This window comes from Lolium rigidum, chromosome 3, assembly GCF_022539505.1.
Source record: "Lolium rigidum isolate FL_2022 chromosome 3, APGP_CSIRO_Lrig_0.1, whole genome shotgun sequence".
NCBI lineage: Eukaryota > Viridiplantae > Streptophyta > Magnoliopsida > Poales > Poaceae > Lolium > Lolium rigidum.
The window spans coordinates 110109143-110130220 of record NC_061510.1 but is presented as its reverse complement, the minus strand read 5'-3'; the positions used below and the strand labels follow the sequence as shown (position 1 = coordinate 110130220).

At 40.2% G+C, this 21078-nt stretch overlaps 3 protein-coding genes across 3 annotated transcripts; 1 reads left to right on the top strand and 2 right to left on the bottom strand.

Annotated features, from left to right (window-relative positions):
• The first annotated feature begins 295 nt into the window (after window positions 1–295).
• On the top strand, window positions 296–3334 carry LOC124702162 (lipid phosphate phosphatase gamma-like). Its single transcript, XM_047234275.1, has 3 exons — window positions 296–820; window positions 2306–2516; window positions 3057–3334. The coding sequence occupies exons 1-2, from the start codon at window positions 350–352 to the stop codon at window positions 2510–2512; spliced, it is 678 nt and encodes a 225-aa protein (XP_047090231.1). The 5' UTR covers window positions 296–349; the 3' UTR covers window positions 2513–2516; window positions 3057–3334.
• A 448-nt stretch (window positions 3335–3782) lies between these two features.
• LOC124702159 (alpha-taxilin-like) lies at window positions 3783–8143 on the bottom strand. Its single transcript, XM_047234272.1, has 11 exons — window positions 7765–8143; window positions 7508–7572; window positions 7302–7416; window positions 5740–5807; window positions 5556–5633; window positions 5403–5467; window positions 5176–5242; window positions 4854–5036; window positions 4621–4677; window positions 4413–4508; window positions 3783–4280 (listed from the first exon to the last, which is right to left on the bottom strand). The coding sequence occupies exons 1-11, from the start codon at window positions 8066–8068 to the stop codon at window positions 4086–4088; spliced, it is 1293 nt and encodes a 430-aa protein (XP_047090228.1). The 5' UTR covers window positions 8069–8143; the 3' UTR covers window positions 3783–4085.
• A 1209-nt stretch (window positions 8144–9352) lies between these two features.
• Window positions 9353–13410, bottom strand: LOC124702161 (RNA pseudouridine synthase 5-like). Its single transcript, XM_047234274.1, has 14 exons — window positions 13283–13410; window positions 13138–13207; window positions 13037–13064; window positions 12623–12669; window positions 12462–12552; window positions 11786–11963; window positions 11262–11349; window positions 11091–11172; window positions 10878–10953; window positions 10691–10758; window positions 10517–10586; window positions 10320–10404; window positions 10127–10220; window positions 9353–9688 (listed from the first exon to the last, which is right to left on the bottom strand). Exons 1-14 carry the CDS (start codon window positions 13389–13391, stop codon window positions 9611–9613), a joined length of 1164 nt encoding a protein of 387 aa, XP_047090230.1. The 5' UTR covers window positions 13392–13410; the 3' UTR covers window positions 9353–9610.
• Window positions 13411–21078: the final 7668 nt, after the last annotated feature.

Sequence of the window (21078 nt, the reverse complement as noted above, 5' to 3'; positions counted from 1 at the left end):
TTTTAGATGACTTGAATAGATTTTGTGGGAGTATGCACGTGTGGGAGTGTGTGTTTCGTGTGGTTGAACTAGTTGTTTGTTTTGAGGGACATTTTTTACTTAGAAAAGAAAATCGAAAACACAATAGTGAATTTGTGGTTTTTATATTAGTTGAAAATCGATGTTCTTCGAGGCGCCATTTTCAGCAACGTCGAGAGGAATCTGGACCATCAGATTCATCCCCCACGCGTCCACACGCCTCTCGCTTCTTCTGGCACGTCCACGCCCTCCCCTCCCCAAACGCGCAGATCCCACCCCCGCAATCGCTCCCCGGAAAAAGAAAACAAGAAGAGAGGAAAGCAGGAGATCGATGGCGGGGGAGTACCAGGAGATGGCGGCGTCGGTGCCGCCGGCGCTGAAGGCGATCACGCTCACGCACGTCCGCTACCCGCGCGGGGACCGGCTCGGCCTCTTCCTCGCCTGGGTCTCGCTCATCCCGGTCTTCATCTCCCTCGGCGGCTTCGTCTCCCACTTCATGTTCCGCCGCGAGCTGCAGGGCATCTGCTTCGCCGTGGGGCTCCTCCTCTCGCAGGCCCTCAACGAGCTCATCAAGCGCTCCGTCGCGCAGTCCCGCCCGGCCTACTGCGAGCTGCTCGAGACCTGCGACTCCCACGGCTGGCCCTCCAGCCACGCGCAGTACACCTTCTTCTTCGCCACCTACCTCTCGCTCTTCGTGCTCCGACGGTCCACCGCCAGCCGCGTCACCGCCGCCCTCTCCTGGCCGCTCGCCTTCCTCACCATGCTCTCCAGGGTCTACCTCGGATACCACACCGTGCCGCAGGTCACAGCCCGCCCCTCATTGTTTCTTTCGGATCCGATCTGATGGAATTTGGATTCTTAATTCATCCACTTCTATCTAGGCAATGGTTTTTTTTTTGTACCGTCAAAATAGTTTAGGGCCTGCCTTTTGGAATGCAGGAATTGGTAAACACGACAACATAACAAATTAACTGAATGTCATGACAAGAATCCAACATGAACTGCTCGGTTATTTGCTTGCACCATTGGAAAATCACATGAACTTTCTTTAGAGATTCATGCCACATTTTGCAATCTAGAGTTCCAATCTTTTGCTATGAATCCCAGGGAATTTCAGTGTATGAAAACATGGGAATTTTAGTGCCCTTTTTTATTCAATAGGCCCGTGTAAGAATATTCCCTATAGATCGCAAATCCTAGAAAATTCCTTTGAAAATCTTTCAGTCTAAAGGGGTCATAAAGCACCTTAGCTGAGTTCTCCGTGTTTTCTAAAGAAATGTTCCTGAGTTTGAGATCCTTGAACGTGTAATTAAGATATGTCCAATGCTTTTTGGGTTCAGTTCTAACCACATTTCAAAAATATGTATAAATTTGCACGGAAAGAAATAATCATCTAATACATCTTTTGAATGCTACAATTTTCCATGGAAGAAGCAGAAACAAGAAGATTTGACTAAATTATTCTTGCTAAATTTGTCGTTCTAGTCTAGCAGATGATCCATGCTATAATTTGTGATGAAAGGAACGATTTTTTTGTAAACAGACCCTATAAACTTCTAGTGCCCGTTAAGCCACATACGTAACTGTTTAAATATAACCTAGCATAAAGAGTTATCTTTAGCTTGGAAACAGATTTTTGCTACACTAGAATGGTCTTTATTTAGAACAGCGTCTAGTTATTGCAATTAGCAGCAATCTAATTATGGCATTTGCCAAGAAAAGCGACTATACGACACCAGCTGCCAAGTGTTTTCTCTTCTTGTCTTTGATGATAGGCTTGCGTGATGTTGGCGTACGGGAATAATTTTGGTGATTTTAGATGTCAACTTGCAACTTTTTGTTGCCAATAGGGCTATAGGAGTTCTGACTTCTGACAACCCATGGTTCCCATGAACAATTTTGCAAGTTTCTGCTGTCTGCCTGTACTTGACACTTCCCAAATGTTACTGACAACGTTTAGCATTTGTTTTCAACCTTAACAAAATGCCTGGTTAAAAACCAATTGGTGTGACAAAGCTGGAAAAGATAACGAGCTATTATCATCTTTCCATTTCCATGGAGCAAAGTGGGTCAAACCACTATTAAAATTTAGAAGTGGTTCTTTCATAGTAGAATTCTTCCTCAATCAGTCAGTGTGATCTGACTAAGGATATCCTCCTTTAGAAAAGTAGGTATCTATCGGCATACCTACTTGTACATCGTTTTGATTTTATTACTTTTATTCTAGTCAAAGTATCATGACTGCCACTGAAAATCTTAAGAAGTTTCACTTTAATGAGTTCATCAGGTTTGCGCCGGAGCAGTAGTGGGCCTTGTATGTGGTGCTATCTGGTACTGGGTTGCCAACACCATTCTTGTTGAATACTTCCCAATGATAGAGGAAAGCGCAATTGGAAGGTGGTTGTATATCAAGGATACTTCACATATTCTAGATGTGCTCAAGTTTGAGTATGACAATGCAAGGGCAGCACGGAAGAAAGTTGCTACTGATTGAGCATGTAAGCCACAGCATATCTAACATTTTGCTCATTCATCAGATGCTGCTCAAACTTCGAAATTGCATTTGTTCCATTTTGCTCATACATGGAAGCATTCTCGAAATTCGAGATGCTTAGTCCAATGGTCAGTGAAATGATTGCTGTATATTGAATTGCAGTTATTTGCCAGTGCACCAACTTAATGGTATTGCTTATATTCTTGACATGGTTTAAATATAACTATTAAGTTATTGTAGGCTGCTATTAGTCTAATATTTATCGGACCTAAAGTTGTCGTGATCCAGTAAGCTTCACCTCATATTATCATTTTGTCATAACTGATGATGTACAAATAATAAGAGATAATCAGCCTTTATTGGTTTTACCATCTTTATTAAATTATGTGAGGCAAAAGGATTTTCTCATCTTTATATGATCTGACATCTTTATAGACTCTTTTCCGTCATTTTCAACTTTGATCAACCTTTATTCAAGGATATAAAATCACTTGGTCTTATATCATTGTGGCATATCGTTGCTTATATTCTCATATCAATGCAGGTTCTTCTTTTGGATTATATGCTTGGTTTATCTCAGGGGTGATAAGATCTTAACAATGTACATGGCGAGATATTTGCGTCGTTGGAGCTGGACACCGGCTACAGTTTTATTAGATGGGATACCATTGCATTTGTGGCACTTCGCCTTTCTGGTCACAAGCTATTGTTCTGTCTAGACCCAGACCCTTACTTTTTCAGATAGTTTGATGATGATTGATTTTTGTTTGCATGTACAAAATGACCACAGTAAACTATACATGTATTACTGTCGCTGGTTCACTGTTCCTTTGTACTTGATTGAAGTGCATGCGCACCAATGTTACTGAAACGTGAAGAAAACGTAAGTGGTGTATTTTTTTTCTTTAGCGTGGGCAGTGGTGATCGTCAAAATAACGATGTATAATGTGTCAGCATTGCAACAAAAGAATGCAATGTTATACGTAGTACTACTGAACGGCCTCCCTGGAAGAGACTGCAAACAGAACAAAAAAAGATTGTACTAGGTTGCTTCACTACGATGAGTCAATACTAGTATAAGTTGCTACTGGGACAATTACAAACCTTATGAGCACATGAAAAGAGCGGAATGTATACTACACTACTTGATTTCTCCTTTACAAGGTAAAACTAAAGCAGTACAAAGCTCACTTGAACAGAATGTTCATCAGTTCATCAAGCATGTACACGTTTGATCGCTCACAAAAGACGCAAAAAATAAGAAAGTCACTGCTAGACAGATGTCTCTTTGTTGCTGAGCAAACAAAGCAATCTTCGACTTCTTCCAAAGAAAGGTGGCTTAAACGAGACACATCTAGGCCGATAGGTGGATGGATGGGTGATACACATGTCAAAATCTTCCACAAACTCACATGCAAAACAAAAGGTTAAAGTGCCACGTATTATCCATTTTTCAGGCTTCAGACATCAGGTCGATAGGTGGATGGATGATAGGATGGGTGATACACATGTCAAAAACTTCCGCAAACTCACAATCAAAACACAGGGTTAAGTGCCACATATTATCCATTTTTCAGGCTTCAGACATCTCTGACTCCTGATTCGCTGACTCCTGATTCGCTGTAAGATCCGCTTGGTCAGAGGTGGTGGCATCAGGAGTGTTGAGAGAGGGGCTTTGCTTCCTTTCTGCCTGCAGTGACCGGCACAGGGACTCGAGCTTCTCCTTTTGGTTCTTATATTTGTCCAGTTGCTTCTTCATCACCTCACGCTGCAAAACCCGGCTCAAGAGCATCAGACCGTAGTGCAACGAGTGCATACAATTTTCCCAGTATGCACGCAGAGGTAATATCATACTAGGATTCTACGAATAATACTACTTGCACAGGAGTACATGCATTACCTCCTCGATGAGCTTCACAAGAGCAACATCTGAGTTCTCGCATTTGCTCTTCAGGGCTGCATTTTGCTTCCTAAATCCTTTGATTACCTTCACCATCTGTAAAAGATACACAAAATACTTGTTAAGCTCTGCAGACAAATTAGTAAGCACAAAGGTCCAAAGCAGATACAATGGTACTGAGCACGAGCCCAGTTGAGTTGTAGAACACCTGTTCCATCTCCCTCCTGTAACTCTCAAAGGTTTCATTGCTTTTTGATAGAGCATCCTGAAACGAAATAATGGAACAGTTATCATTTACACCTATATAAATACCCCATTAAAATGGATAAACAAGAATGCTGTTTACATTACATGTTCATCGAGTGGGGGAAATCCATCGCTAAGAATACACTGGAGCGAAGGAATAAGGGAACTGAGAGAAGGATCTTTCTGCTTAAGTACCTGAAACTGCTGAAATTTTTCGCCATCGGCAGCTAGCTGTACCCGCAGGGTCTTCTCAGTACTGACAAGTTGAGAAACTTGCTCAGCGTACAACACCATTTGGGCATGTTCTTGTGCTGCCTTCGCTTGATGCTGTTTAACTTTCAGATCAGCAAGCTCAAGTTCCAGCGTCTTTTCTTTCAACTGCATATATGATGAGCCGATGAGAAACAAATGTTCACACAAAGTACAACAAACAACACACAAATCATGGTTTTGGGCTTCGTGGCAATATTGGAGAAGATACTCATGGATGAAAACTTGCAGGATATAAGCAGCATACCTGATGAGCATATTTCTGCTGAATGATATTATACTGATCAGCAAGTTCTTTGAGTTTATTTCTCAGCCTACAAAATAGCAGCCATCAGTGTACATCAAAAAAAGATTAAAATAAACTGATAGGTGAAGAATATAAATGTATCCATCACATACATATGTAATGAAGTTGCGAACTGAAACCAATGAAACTCTTAAAACTGAAGACATGCGTAAGTTACATGTTCTTACGAATTGTTCTCTTCGAACTGAGCAATGCATTCATTTTTCTGCTCCTCAAGCTTGACACCAACAGCCTACAAAATATCATAAATATAATGGTAAATAAGGAAGGACACTAGTAAACAGTGGTTCCAGATTATTGCCATGTAATGTATAACTGACCTTCATAGCATTCTCAAATTTGTCAGACATGTCCGTCCGAAAGTTCTGCCCCTGTGTTGACACCCTTTGGCACTCTTCCTGAACAAAAAAAAAAGGTAAAAACATATCACAACTGAACAAAAGTGCAAAACAGTTATACATTACTAATTTTAGTAATTTACGACTCGGAACTAATTTAACGTACCTTTAACATTTTGTTTTGGCGCTGAAATTCCCTACAAAGAGATTCTAATTTTTCTTTAACTGCAATAGCTGCAAGAGACCAAATGCAAACAATACATCTTAGTGAGTAGGAAGGATTATAGTAGACAATACAAGACTTGAAGAACAGATTACTCGGGTATTTAGTTATAACGAATTGTTTTATTCTAATAAAGGCCCAGGAAAAAAATTAACATGATTACATGAATATTAGAGAACATTATTCCATTTAAACAAAATGCAGCTAGTGTTTGGACCACAGTTTTAAAAAACGGACCAATGACGAACTGGTCAAGCTATCAGTGGTCTGACTATTGGTTCATCGGTTCAATAGCTGGACAAGATTGAACAAATAGATTTATTTTTAGTAGTGAAATAGGTAAATAAATTTGTCAAGTAGTACAACTTCCATCGTTTCATCACTATAAACTAGTGCAGTCCAGATCATGATAACAGGATGATAAATACAAGAACAGAACAGTAACTGAATGACATGATATGTTTGAATCCTGCATGAACATCAGAAACTGTTTGTTTATCTGGTTACACCATAGGAAAACCACATGAATTTGCTTTACGGCATGAACAACAGAACTTTTTCTAGAGGTCTAAGCTTTACCTAAAAATCATACGGAATTTTGGCTCTCGTTTTTCAATCCCATGTGCCTCTGTAAGAAAATTTTCTATTGATTGAAAATCCTAGAAATTCCTTTGAATCCTCCATCTAAAGAAGCCATAAAGCATCTTAGGATTTTCGTGCTTTTAACAGAAATGTTGATGAATCCTAAATCCTTTAAATAAAATACATGTAGTTAAGATGTCTCCATCTTTTTTGTTAACCGGATTCCAAATAAATATAGAAATCTACATAGTAACAAAGTAATCATCTAATACATCGTCCCAATAGATAGAACGGAAGACTTGTCCACGGAAGAAGCACAAAGGAAAAGATTTGGCTAAATTCTTCTTGCTAAATGTGTATAATCTAGCAGAATTCTATTCCATGCTATAATTTGTGATAAAAGAAAGGAATAAGGATACATGTTAAGGTAGGAAGGATTTTATGAGTGTAAAATACAAAACCCTAATCCAGTGTTTGCTTACATTGACTTTGTTTTGTTCTAATGAGAAGAATCCAGAACAAAAAATTCAAATTAAAACTTCCTCTATTCACATGAATATAAGAGAACTCTATTCCAACAAAAGTACAGTTATAGTGTTTGAGCAGTGAATCCTTAACTGAGAGTAAGCATTAGTCCCTCCTTTTCAGACTCTAAGGCACATTTGTTTAATTAAGACAAGACTTTCACCAACATGTTCATTTGTGGCTTATGAGACAGTAAATTGATGTTCCTTTTCAGAAGTACTTTCTCATGGTTGTCATTTTGTACCACATAAACCACTTATTAGTGGAGCAATTTGTCAGTCAAAGTCTTGTCATGAAGAATCAAATTAAGACCAACATTCTGAAATGGAGGTTCAACTGCTGGAGAAATAGGCATTGGGGTCATTTTTCATTTTCACATAGAAGAAATAGAGACTTGCCTGCATCCCTCTCTGCTACCACTCTATGGTACCTCTGTGCAAGTTCCAGCAGCTCCCTGTCCTTCTCCAGCTTACTGCCCTTCTTCACAGCCTTACGCTTCGGCTCAACGCTCTCCTATGAAGTCATTAATCCAATTTAGCAAAACACTAATACTCTTATGAACACCAATATAACAGACAGAGACAGCTAAACCATAGACATTAACCTTTTGGATCGCCAGAGGTTCTGCCTGCTCTACCACAAAGCTCTCCTTCATCGAATCCTTAGCCTCTGCGCCAAGAGCATCAAAACAAGGTGAGCGCAGAAACATAGTCCAAAGATCAGTGCCATGGGGGAACGCGCTTAGGTTTCCCCTTGAACCGTAACTGACGATGTGGTGTCAAAAATACACACCAGCATACCAGGTAGTAGATGTGAGTGCGTGGGATAGGGACTAGGGAGAGGGGGGGAGGATGAGATCACCTCCTATGTCTGCGGCGGGCCCCTGCTGCCCGGGATCGGTCTCCGGCTCCCAAGCGACGTTCAGATCGAGGCCCCGAAGGGTATCGGCGGCGGTGGAGGAGGAAGAGAGAGCGCCTAGGGTTTCGCTGCCGTTGTCGGCGGTGGCGGCCTCGTGATCGGGGCCGAGGGCGGGGTGAGGGGAACCGGCGGCGGCGGGGGCGGGGGCGGAGGAGGTGGGTGGGGCCTGGTCGGCGGAGGAGCTCTCAACGAAGCCGTCGGGGAGCGCGTCCGCCTCCGGGAGACGCGTCGCCGGCGAGGCTTCCATTGGTGTCTGGTTCGCAGGGAGAGTGAGGTGTCGCCGCGCAGCCCTCAATTCCTGTCGCTTTGGGCAGGTTTGGGGAGGATGGTTTGGACTCTGCTTCCAAGTGCCTACGCGTTCAGCACGAGGCCAGTCACCGGTGTATAACGTAGTGGCGAAACTTCGAGTGTGCAGATGTCACAGATGAATTCATTTGTATTTGTTCTACTAGTATCAGAATCAAAATATGAATGACCATGAGTTCAGAATCGAATTACAAGTTGGTTTGCAATACATAGTTTCCCCTCAGAAGTAAAACATGTTTGGATGCACATAATTCAACTCTGAATTCAATTGGCAATGGAAAACCAAATCAACGATTGCAATGGAATACCATAAAACATGTTTGGATGCGCATGGTATTCGCTTGCAGAATCAAAAGACCAATGAAATTCTAAAACCTATTTGGATGCACATTATGTGGAATGGTGAAGTGAGGCGGGGAAGAAGGGGGGCCACGGCGGCGGCGGCCCGAGGCCAGGGATGGGGAGGGAGGAGGCTGGCCCAGCGGGGGCGAGGCCTGGAGGTAGGGGCGCTGCTACACAAAGAGGGGAGGAGACTCCCACGCTGCACCACCTACGGTCGCGTAACCATCTCCAGTCACCGTGGAGCCACCTGCCGCCGTCGGTCGCCTGCTAGGGTTAGGGTTCCACTGCGGGGAGGGGGCAGCCACGGGGAAGGGGGAGGCGGGGAAGAAGGTGGCAACCAGGGGGAAGGGGAGGCGGGGAAGAAGGGGGGCGGCCAGGGGGAAGGGGAGGCAGGGAAGAAGGGGGGCCAGGGGCGGCGGATGGTGGCGGCGGAAAGAGAGGGTAGGGGACAGAGAGAGGGCGGCGGAGTATACCTGCGCGGCGGCGCTGGCTGAGCGACCGCGAGCGAGGCAAGCGTCGCGCGTGGAGGAGACAAGTGCGAGCGGGGAACGGTTCGGGAATATTGCGCCAATATAGAGGTCTAGACCTCTGAATTGAGAGGGGGTTAGTTAGTTGCGGGCAGGGGTGCCCTCTGAATTGGTTTCCAATTCCAGAAGCGTATACTGAACACATCCAAACGGTGGTATTCGGGTTTCCAATTCCAAAAACCCTATTCGGAGGCCAATTCCGCGCAACCAAACATGGCATCATACAATTTCAGTATGAGACTAACATCATGTAATCTTAGCCAAAATGCATATACGAGTACACTTTCATAAGTGGGTACTTGGTTTTGGCCATACATTACAAAAAAAAAAAAACATAACTAAATGAGACTATCTAAAAAAATATATTCCTCCTAATTTCCCCTCAGCAATCCAGGTACAATTTCAGTATCCTCCACACATATCCTACAGCCACGAAGAACCGACATACACCGTAAGCAAGCTACACATGACACCTATGCCAATATGCACTCCAGCGTCCATTGGACTCCATCTCCGCGGGCTTGTAAAATCTAGCGTGCTGGGTAAAGACAGGGCCGCATATGCTGATTGCTCGCTTCATGCGTGCATATATCTTCAAACGGAAGTTTATGAGCTCAAGCATCAACTTGCTGATCGCATCGCTCCTGTTGAGTCTGTAGGATATGTGGCAAAGGGGCAGTTATCTTCAGCATCTGCAAAAGCCAACCACAAGAGGTTAGGAGAAGACAGCAGCACCAAAAGTTACTTTGATATGGATCTCTCTTTAATTCAGATACACCTGTTACTGATTTTCAGTCATTGCCTTTGTTGCTTAGTGAACCGGGAAAAATAAGGGGGGCTAACAAGAAATTTATTTGTCAATGTTCCTATGAAAGGAAGGAAGAAAAAGATGATCAAACATTGGATTATGCAGGAAGAAAGTAAGGGGATGGAACATCAACACTGAACCGGCTAGAAGAAAGGACCTTCTACAGGAATTTGATATCTTGGATGTTTTTTTTCTGAACAAAATCATTTAGATGGAGTGGAGTAGACTTAAGATACATCATCAATAGCTACTTTGATCTGGATCTCTCTTTCATTTGAGTGGATAATAATACCCAATTTAGAAAAGATTCACTTCTCAATACCTTATTTGTAGTTGGATGACAAAGGACCAGCCAATGCGCATGTAAGTGATACCCACAGTCTCCAGGAACAGGCTGTAAAGGTCTCTCATAACCTCTAAAAGAGGCTCATAAAATTAGATAAGCAAAATACAGGAACAGGGGGAATTATCCGTGGAGGTGTAACCTCAGCAGAAATAATAAGTGAAAGAATTACCCGTCGTATGCGAAAGAAACATCCGTACTACTAGATTCCAGGTCATCAAATTTAGGCTGCCCACCAATACCATAGAGAGGATCATCTGATAAATCGAAGGAAGAGAAATCAGGTGGTTCTAAACTTTGGAATGTATGTTACATTTTAATGAATTCGCGTCTACCCCCAATCCCAATAAACAGAAGTCTTTGACTTACCAACAAGAGGGTGTCCAATGTATGCAAGGTGTATCCTTATTTGGTGAGGCCGTCCTGAATGAATTTCGACCTGCACCAAGCGAGGAAAAGAAAGCGTGACATATGTAAAACCATAATATCTAAAGGAATATATAAAAGTAGGACAGAACACCAATATAAAAAAAAGCATCACACCTGAACCAGCGATTGATTTTGCCGTGCAAGTCTCTCAAGTACGCAAACTTTGCTCATTGCTGGCTTCCCTGAAAAGTGACAAGGCATGATAAAACTACACAAGAAATTTAGCAATATTTGCTCGATATAATATAACCTATATTGTGATTCCAGTAAGCTCATTATTGGCTCAGTGAACTTGTAGTACCTGAGGAACATGCTACATAAAGACCCTCTGCAACTCCAGGGTAATGAACCAGTCCTATGGGTTGAGTAACCACATCCTGCAGGTTTAAAGGACAAAAATTATACCTATGTATTTGTAAAAATCCATTATAGACAACCTTTAAGAGAGATATCAGTTTGATACTGAATAGAATAATGGTGAAATTCATAGGCGCGAGGGCGGTAGGAACAGCACCTCATCATTTTTAAGTATACCAGTTACTAATGCTCGATAGAATTTTGAAATTTTTCGTTCTTTGCCGACCTCTGTTTCATCCCTATAAATTGAATTAATCATTTACTCAGTACTGGATGGTGCTAACAGTAGACATTGTTCTTTTCAAATTTAAAATAGAAGATTGTGCACCTTTTTTTCCTAGCATTTATAGCACCTTCTGCAAAATAAGAGGCAAGTCGAACTTTGGCAAGCTTTGTCTTGGCACAAAGAAGTAGACCTAACATGGAGTACACAGGTCATCAGCAATAGCAACGGCATTAAATATGGCAATGCAGCGGTAACAAACATTTTGCTGCGAGACACGTATTTTAACCAAAAAAAAAAATAGTAGGAAACTGAGGCTTCATTGTAGAAGAGCTCTTTGTTACATTATGGTAAGAAAAGAGTTAGTTATCATCCCAGTGAACAACCCATCCTGTTAATAATATTAATAGCTTACGAGTTGTGCCTCTTCTGAGATAGTGTATGGAATAAAATTTTGGCATTAACACCTTGCAACATTTCAGAGTAATACCAGGAATAGGCAATATGTCCTCCTACTAGATCCTTGGTTTCACAGGCCAGACACAAAGTTCATGTATGCTAGACCTCAACTGATCATCTACGACACAGAATTTCTGGGTAGGGGGGAACCAGATAAAACAAGAAACAACCTGATGTGCCCCTTCCTAATCGATGAACAGGTACAGGATGCAATTGCACATCTTTTCTCTTGGAGCGGCTTGATGGGGGCATCTTCCACTCTTTCCACTGAAGCTGTATTAGAACAGTGCGCTGCTGGAAGAGTCCTTTAGGCAGAACTTGCAAACCGGAAGGCTTATTAAGGGCAACCTGACAAAATCAGCTGATTTCTGACTATGATTCTATAGCTTCATGTGTTATAACTAATTTTAATAAGCATATATATGAATGAATGGAGATTCACGCTAGCCAAAAATCAATCAATACTCACTTCGGTCCATATTACTTGCCGCTGATTTGCCATTTGGTAGAGCTTTGTACTAAATCAGCGACAAGTAATATGGATCTGAGGGAGTGCATCATTTGCAACTACAGTAGAAATTCCCCTCTTGTGCAGCAGTCTCTTGTACATACTTCTCTCTTATTAATAAAGCTTTTTTTACGGGGCTTTCATACAGTTTTCAGTTCAAAAGAAACTACCCTAGCAATAATAACAGACAAGCATGACAGTGGAAAGAAGATGTGGCTTGCAAAAGTTAGAGGAAAATCCGATGCGACTTGGACCTTGCCAACCATCTAGGCTAAACGACGGTTGGATAGAATGTGTTTTCATGCAATTTAGCAAGAATTTCAGGTTAATGTGCATACCATGTCCTCATCTTCATAAAGCACTTGAAGCAAATGTGGTGCAGATGGCTCCTGCCATGCGAGACGATGATATACCAATTTAGAACCCTCCCTGAAAAATCAGATCCAAATGAAATGCATGTCATAATGATAACACTTTTGTTCCAGAAGAAGAAAAGTACCGGAGGATCATATCTGGATCAGTGACAACTTGACCATCAACTGTTATCTGCAAACATAATCTTAAAGCTTTCATCTGTACTCCAACTCACATGTGAAGTAAAAATTCCGAAACATACTAATTAGCTACAGCATATCACACAATTTTCTCATGCGTGTATTTGAGACGCTCAATAGCTCAAAAAGGCAAAGGGAAAAAACATCAGCATGAATGATCATATAAACCTCACAGCTAGAAATGCATACCAACAAATATCAACTAATTGCAAAATTAAATTAAATGAAGCTGCACTAGTACATACGCACATCTTAATACACCAGCCAAACGACGACACACGAATATACAAAAGAAGGGTCGAAAAAACAGAACGGCGAGGGAAATTAGCTACTGGTTGGATGCTGCATACTCTGCGTACCTGGCCATTACGAATCCTATGAATCCACCTGCAGAGGCGAGCACCACCACAATCAAATCAACACCGGAGATCAGCAAGTGAGGTAGCCATCAGATACATACCCGGGCAATGGCGCGGAGCTCTTGTAGTTCTCGGAGTAGAAATCGATCAAGGTGGTGGTGGTTTCCGCATCTGCTCGCGTGTGAAGAAATCAGAGGAAGTAACAGAAAGAGAGCGGAGGAGGGAGGGAGGGGTCGGGAGGCTGACCAGCGCACCGGAACGTGTCGGTGTAGGAGAGTCCTTCGTTGAGCTCCGGCCATGGCCTCCCGAAGGGGTAGTTCCCCTGCGACAGCGGAGTTTCTCCGGTGGCGGCCATCGCGTCGGCCGTCCGAGTGTGACAATTGCAAATTAGTCCACTTGGCTTTTTTAGAAGAGTCCATTAGGTTTCTGATTTCATATTTGGGGGAATTGGAATGAGAGCAACATGCACAAGGAGAAACTTGGAAGACATTGAAGGGCTTGGCATTCAACTTGCTCCAACACAAATGTTTGATATTGATATTAATGCCAATTCTAGTGTTTGGATGTTCATGTATTTGAAACTTGGATCAAGAGAGCCACCGATGCCTATTCCTATGTGGATGGTGATTGGTGAAAGTGTTGAATTGCAGTCTTATAACAATATATTATCATTACGGAGCGCCTGCGTCTCAGTCGACTGAGAAATTTCTACGTCTCAGTCGACGCCTTTGTAACACGCAGTCAGGCAATCGACTGAGAACAAACCTATGTCTCAGTCAATCGATAAAAAGGAGATGTCTGTCTCTGTCTGGGCTTATGTGGGCTGTCACCTGACTTTAATGTGGTCTCTGTCTGGGCTTCCTCTTGTCTTCCTGTCACCTGGGCTTTTTCTTGTCTTCATGTCAACTGATCTGTGCGTGGGCTTCATGTGTCAGCTGTCAACCAGCCCACATAATGTCAGGAAGACAAACCCCTTCTGCAAGAAAAGAAGACACGAGCATCTCCTGATCAGTTCTTCCCCATTCATCGTCCTCACCATCGTGGCCATGGGGAAAAGAGAGTGGAGCAAACCTTAAGAGGAAAACAGCATCTCCCACGAAAAAAATCCCAGAAAAATATAGAAAAAGGAAGATCTGCTCTGTTCACCCCCTCCCTCTACCCCTCCCTGGACAGGAATCTTGCAGAAATATGGAGTATGGATCAGGATCTTACCTGGGTATGAAATTTCTCCTCCTCCCAGATCTTCTCTGTGCAATTTCTGCTCCTCCCAGATCTTCTCTGTGCAATTTCTGCTCCTCCCAGATCTTCTCTGTGCAATTTCTGTCATATCTGTTCTTCCCAGAAAATTGGACATCAATTCTTGTCTTACTCATTCATCCATGACCAGCCATGTAATCCATGTAAAACAGCATTCTCTCAGAGGCTGTACTTTACCAGCATATAATTTGCATACTGAAAAAATGAACCAGGATCAATTAGATAAAAAACAGAGCATATGTGGTAGATCACAGGCTCAAAAACTGATGAAAAACAGAGCACAAAAATATGTGGTATATCACAGGCTCTGTTTGACGGGTTACTGTGGTTAGGGCAAGCACAGTATGATGTTATAATGATAAAATGATAATCACCGATATATCATGAAAAATAATGGAATAGTGGACGAAAATTTCTGATTTACCTTTCGCATCAGATGGCTAGTTGTTTTTTCCGTTTGTCTCCCGCTGAATAACAATGAATATGGCTAGCACTTGTCACCGATATTTTTTAGTACAATAAGTCGACGAGATAGGGTGATGACATCGGAAAAACACCTGAGCTTGTGCTTGCTATGTTGTGCCTTTGCTTGGGGATATCAGTTTTGCTTTCATCACGTCGGATTCGTAAAAAGGTCTTGATCAAAAAGAAGAACTAAAATCAGGATTTAAAAAATAAAGGCGAATGATTTACAGAAAAATAAAGGGGAATGATTTACAGGGTAATGCATTTTGCACTTTCATTATGACCAAAAAAAACATTGCATGTAAAAATAAGGCAGAGAAATTGAGAAGCACAATCTGCCAAGTCTAGATGTACTGAAACTATGTTGGATGAGTCACTTTTTCAGTTGATTAAATAAAATGAAATTGACTTTAAATTTACAGGCAAAGACACATATCAAGAGGAAGCAAAAAAATATGGATCAGACAGTTCACAATTAAAAGATAGAAGTCAGGTGATATTTCTTAAAACTTAATGCTTGTTATAAATTCAGAATGGAATAGCATGACCTATATTCAATGATTACTTGACAATGCAGGTTCCATATTACATACCTCTGAATGGGCAGCCTCAAGAGAATGATGTTTCAACAAGAAATCCTACTATGGGCTCTTCATCTAGTTCACAGGTAAGAAAGAAAAGTCAAAAAAAATAGCGATGAACATTGCATACTTGTGATAAGAAAAAGATGATGATGTTGGATTTCTTACATTCTTACATCTTACAGATAAAAATTGAGATAAAAATGAGATAAAATGTGTAAAAACCTACAGTGCATGGTTTATTTTGGATTTCTTTCTTTGCTAGTACTGATGTTGAACATGTTTTTGTAATGCAGTTTGAATTCTTTGAAGGCATGCAGAATGTAGAATGTACACAGGTGAGTTTCTAATGTAGAATGTAGAATGTAGAATGCAGTAGCAGTTGACAGAATGTGAATGTAAAATGTTTCCGTAACACTTATCTTGTTGTCTTGTAGTTTCTAATGTAATGAGCAAGAATTGATAATAATTCATACTCATATATGTACAGGCTCCTCCGACATCACAATTAGACCTAGAGCCTGCAAGTATACAAATGGATGAATTTGCGGTTAGTTTGGAATTTCCATGCTTTAGGAAATGAAACGGTACATTTGAAAAAAATGAAAAAATGAACTAATTGAAAAAACTTTTAAAAATGCAGGTTAATTTATCACAAGGCAGTGGCATGTCATATTCTCAAATGATGCAGAGCATGGATGCAATGCATTTTTCACAGGTTAAGTTCAGACAAACAATTTTAATTCGTACACTTATTCAGGAAAAATGCATGAAAAAGAAATGAATTGTACTGATATGTTTATTATTTCAGCAAGGTAATTGCAGTTTTATGGATTTGCTAACTGGGCCAATGGGAGATGAGGTAAAATTATAACAACTTAAAAAAATGACTACAGAAAATAAAATATTAATGTTTCACTCATGTTGTTATGCTGTTTTCAAATTTGCAGAATAGAATGTTCATGATAACAGGCAGAAGTGAATATGTTCATAATAGTGAGGAAGATTTTTCTCAAAGAAACAACGACATCTGCGGAAATATGTTTGAACCAGAAGAGAATTCAGAGGCTAATGGAGATAGTGCATACAAGTACAAGGATACATGGGTCAATCAAGAGCGATCGGATCGGAATTCAGGAAAAAGTTCATGTGATGAACAAGAATGTTCTCGACCGGATAAACTTGACGAGTACAAATGATCAAAATGTTGGCAGCGCAGATGATTTAGCGACGAGATGCAAGTGAATGTGAAGTAAGGTCGAGTAGAAGAAGATGGAGGTGTACAAGAACTGGATCAGGAAGATATAGAGATATACCTTGAGAATGAAAGTGTTAAAGCCGCTCAAACATGCAGTCAGGAGGTCCGTAGTCACCATGTACCCCATATGAATCAAGTTTTCGATACAAAAGAGGCTGCATTTGAGTTCTACAACTCATATTCAAATATTATCGGCTTTTCAGCAAAAATAGCTGGAAATTATCACTGTAGAAAGGATAATAAAGTTACTAGGTGTACTTTCAAATGCAATCGTTCTGGAAAAGTTCTAGATGAGAAAACAAAAGAAGAAAGGAAGAAGAATAAAGAAATCAAGAGGCAGGAGACAAAGAGAAAGAAGATGCTAGAGAAAGGAGAGACTGTACCTTTGCAACCTCAGCAACCTCTGGAACCCGAAGCAGATAAACCTAAGGATCAACCTAAGAAGAGGAAGAGTAACAATCTGGAAATTACAGGTTGTCTAGCTGAAATGATTGTTACACTAAAAGGAGATAAATGGACAGTAACTAGTTTCAATATGGAACACAACCATGAGTTGAGCCCGCCCGAAGAATCCAGATTTTTGAGGTCACACAAGGACATGACAAATGAAGAAAAACTTTTCATAAGGACATTCAATTCAGTGAAGCTTCCCACAAGAAAGATCATGGCAATTCTAACTTATTTGAGAGGAGGTTTTTCAAGGGCTGTTCCATATACCAAAAAACATGTAAGCAACTTAAGAACTGCAATGAGAAAGGAAAGCAGGCTGAATGACATGATGCAATCCCTTGAATATTTTAAGAAGAAGCAAACTGATGATCCAATGTTCTACTTTGATTTCAAAGTGGACAAGAAAACAAATACAGTGGAGAACATTTTCTGGTGTGATGCTACATCTAGAAGAATGTATGATCTATATGGTGATTGTATCAGTTTCGACACCACATTCAAGACAAACAGATATAACATGCCGTTTGCTCCTTTTGTCGGAGTAACGGGACATGGCGACAACTGTCTATTTGGTTGTGCTATCCTTCAGAATGAAAGTGCTGAAACATTTGAGTGGTTATTTCGAACTTTCTTGAAATGCATGGGTGGAAAGTGTCCGAAGACCATAATTACTGATCAAGATGCAGCTATGGCCAAAGCAATTCCTGCAGTTTTCCTAGATGCTATACACAGGAATTGCCTTTTCCATGTTGTAAAAAAAGCTGAAGAGAAACATCCTAGAAGCTTTGGAAAGATACCTAATCTACACAATGAATTCAAGGACACTATTCATTTTTCATTGACAGTAGCAGAGTTTGAATCTTCATGGCAAGAAATGATAGAGAAATATGGAGTGAGCAACCTCAAGTACTTGAAAACTATGTGGGAGAATAGAGCAAAGTTTGTACCTGTATTCTTCAAGAATAACTTCTTCCCCTTTATTCACAGTACAGCTAGGAGTGAAGGCACCAATGCTATTTTCAAAGACAATGTTTGCTCTACATACAGTGTCAGCAGCTTCTTGAGTGAGTATGACAAGATTGCAGAAAATATAGAAGAAAATGAGAAACATGAAGATTCAATCACTAGGACAACAACACCTAGCTATTGGTGTGGAAATGATATGGAAGTGCATGCTGGAAAAAAGTACAATCGCAAGATATTTTACAGGTTTCAGAAGCGGCTGAAATTTCATCGCTTATCTACATGTTCAAGAGGTTGAGCCAAACAAAAAATATGAAGTGTTCAAATCTGGCCTGGCTGCAGCTAGAGATTACAGGACAAGGAGATACTTGGTTATTGTTGATTTAACAAGTGATGATTTCAATTGCATTTGTTCCAAGTTCAACAAGGATGGAATTTTATGTTCTCATGTTCTCAAGGTTCTTGTCCATCTAAACATTGTGCACATTCCAGATAAGTATTTCATTGCTAGATGGATGCCTAGAGAGAAGAAAGATATAAGGGATTTGAGATACAATGTACCTTTGGAGATGACTGGAGAGTGCAGCCAAATGAGATTCAATGTGCTATCCAAAGTTTGCATCAATATAGCATCTGATGGATCAAAAAGTAATGAGAAATATTTGTTTGTCACTCAAGAGGTTAAGAAGATTGCAGAGAAACTAGATGCAATGACATTAGCTGAGGACAAAACAAAAGAAGTTGATCCAAAAGAGAAAAGTAAGGAGCAAGTTGTCGAAACTGAATATGGTTACTTAAACGACCCCAAGGTTGTAAAGTCCAAGGGGAGGCCAACTGTTTTGGGAAAGAACAAGTTGGACAGAAGATACATGACATTTGCAGAAGAGTTTTTGGGCAAACAACAGATTACATGCAGCCACTGTGGGTCACATTACCATAACATTCAAACATGTCAAAGTTTACACTTGGATGAGTCATTGTTTGCAAACAACAAGAAAGCGAAAAATAACCCTAAAGGTACATACTATGTGCATGAAGAAAGATTGTTTAGTCATGTTGTATTTATTTGTACTTTTCTTACCTAGTTGTCAATTCATTATATTTTAGGGAAGAAAAAGACTACAGATGAAACTAGCAAGAAGACGAAGAAGGCAAAAGAGAAGTGATAGAAGACTTACATCAGATTGTCAGGATGAGTGCTCTGCATGGTGTAGTGTTATGCTGCAAAATTCAGATTTCGAAAAAAGGAAGAATTAGAATAAGTGATATAAGTTGTAATAAAATAGATATTTGAACTATGCTTGATTTGAATTGATATTTGTAATATTGACCTCGTGTTTATTTTCCCAGAATTTTTGCTTGCTTCTACAAAAGCTAGTATCTGCAAAAGAAAGTATTCTATGTCTACTTTATTGTGAATGCTTCTCTTTTTTGAACAAGTGCAGTTAAAACTAGATTGGCGAATTGCAAAAATACGAAAATTTTAATACTTGGATGTGTCACTTAACAATGAAAAAAGAAGCATATATACAAACATATATAATTACATATAACGAAAACTCTACATATATAATGTCAAACATATATAGCACAGCAACCGTCCAACTTAACTCTGCAACAAGATGCAACTGGAAAAACGAACGATAGTTCGAATCTCTAGATAACAATATGTAGACAGACACAAAAAACCAACTGTTATCTTCCATTTGGCTCCCAACATCTAACTTTGACGCAAAACTCTGTTTACACAAAAGCAAAAACAAACTTGGAACTACTAATGCTTTTTTCTTTCATATCTACAAGACACATGAGCACTTGACTTCTTTGATCACCCCATTCTTGCATATTTTCCATGAACCTGCGGAAAAAGAAAGCCACATTAATCAAGTTATTGCACTAGAAAAAATAAAAACAGTACAAAAGATTTCAGTGAACTGTCGAAAAGATTTATTGAATTATCAGCTACATCGCATATGTAAGACATTGTAACAAAATATGAAAAATGAAGTTTAAACAAATAATTATGCACATTATATCTTACATGTGGTTTAAAGGTCATGACAGCTTCTTGGATTTCATGCATCTCGTTGTGTTCACAGAACATCATGTCATTTGCTAATTGAATTCTATAATTTGGCATATCTTTGTACGAGAATTTGCCCATCAAACTAGTTCTTGGCTTGAATAGTTCAATACTTTTCATCAAATGTAGGCCACAGTCTTTGCTGTAAAAAGTCAGATTATAGTCAGATCATAGTCAGGAAAAAAGATACAGAAAATAAAGATTCAGTAATTAAAGACAATCAGAAAAAGAACTTTAAGTTTCTGGAAAAAAAATTACCCATTGTTTTGCTTTGGTACAGGTGGGTATATAACTTCAAAATTTTGGAAGTCAATTTCTTTCAATCGGCATTCGTTCCAAGTTCTTTCAAAGTTCATAATCTGTTAAATAAAAAACAGGGAAAAATAAGATACAAACAATCATTAGACATAACAGACATAATGGGAGTTAACACCAAAAGCTTGCTACTGAACATGACAGTAAAAAAGACATTTAACAATTCAAAGTTTCTGCAGTACATTGTGAGATATTAAAGATGAAAAAATCACGCTGTTCCACACTAAAAAAACACGCTGTTTGCACTAATGATCTGTAACTGGTATGTTTAGTAAGAAGTATACAAATGATATTCCACACAATTGTTAAAACCACAAAAAGTTAACAGTGGCTTGCTTGATTTTTGGTGTTAAAATCAACAGAGATAAAAAAAACTTGACGCTCCCAGACGCCTCAACTCAAGTCCATGACCGCATGCTGACATGATCACCATGGTCTACCTGTATTTCCATGACGTGCTCTTTTTCCTCCTATCTCGCTAACTAACCTAATAAACTTGAAACACCGCACGCACACACCCCAAAAATCACACAGTAGCCACTCTCAGACATGGCTTGACAACACAAAAAAAATGAAACAGGTATAGATTAAAAAGAAGATAATGCTACTAAGACTGGCCACACAAATAATATTAGATCATACAAAGACAAAACCGACAACCTAGATTTCA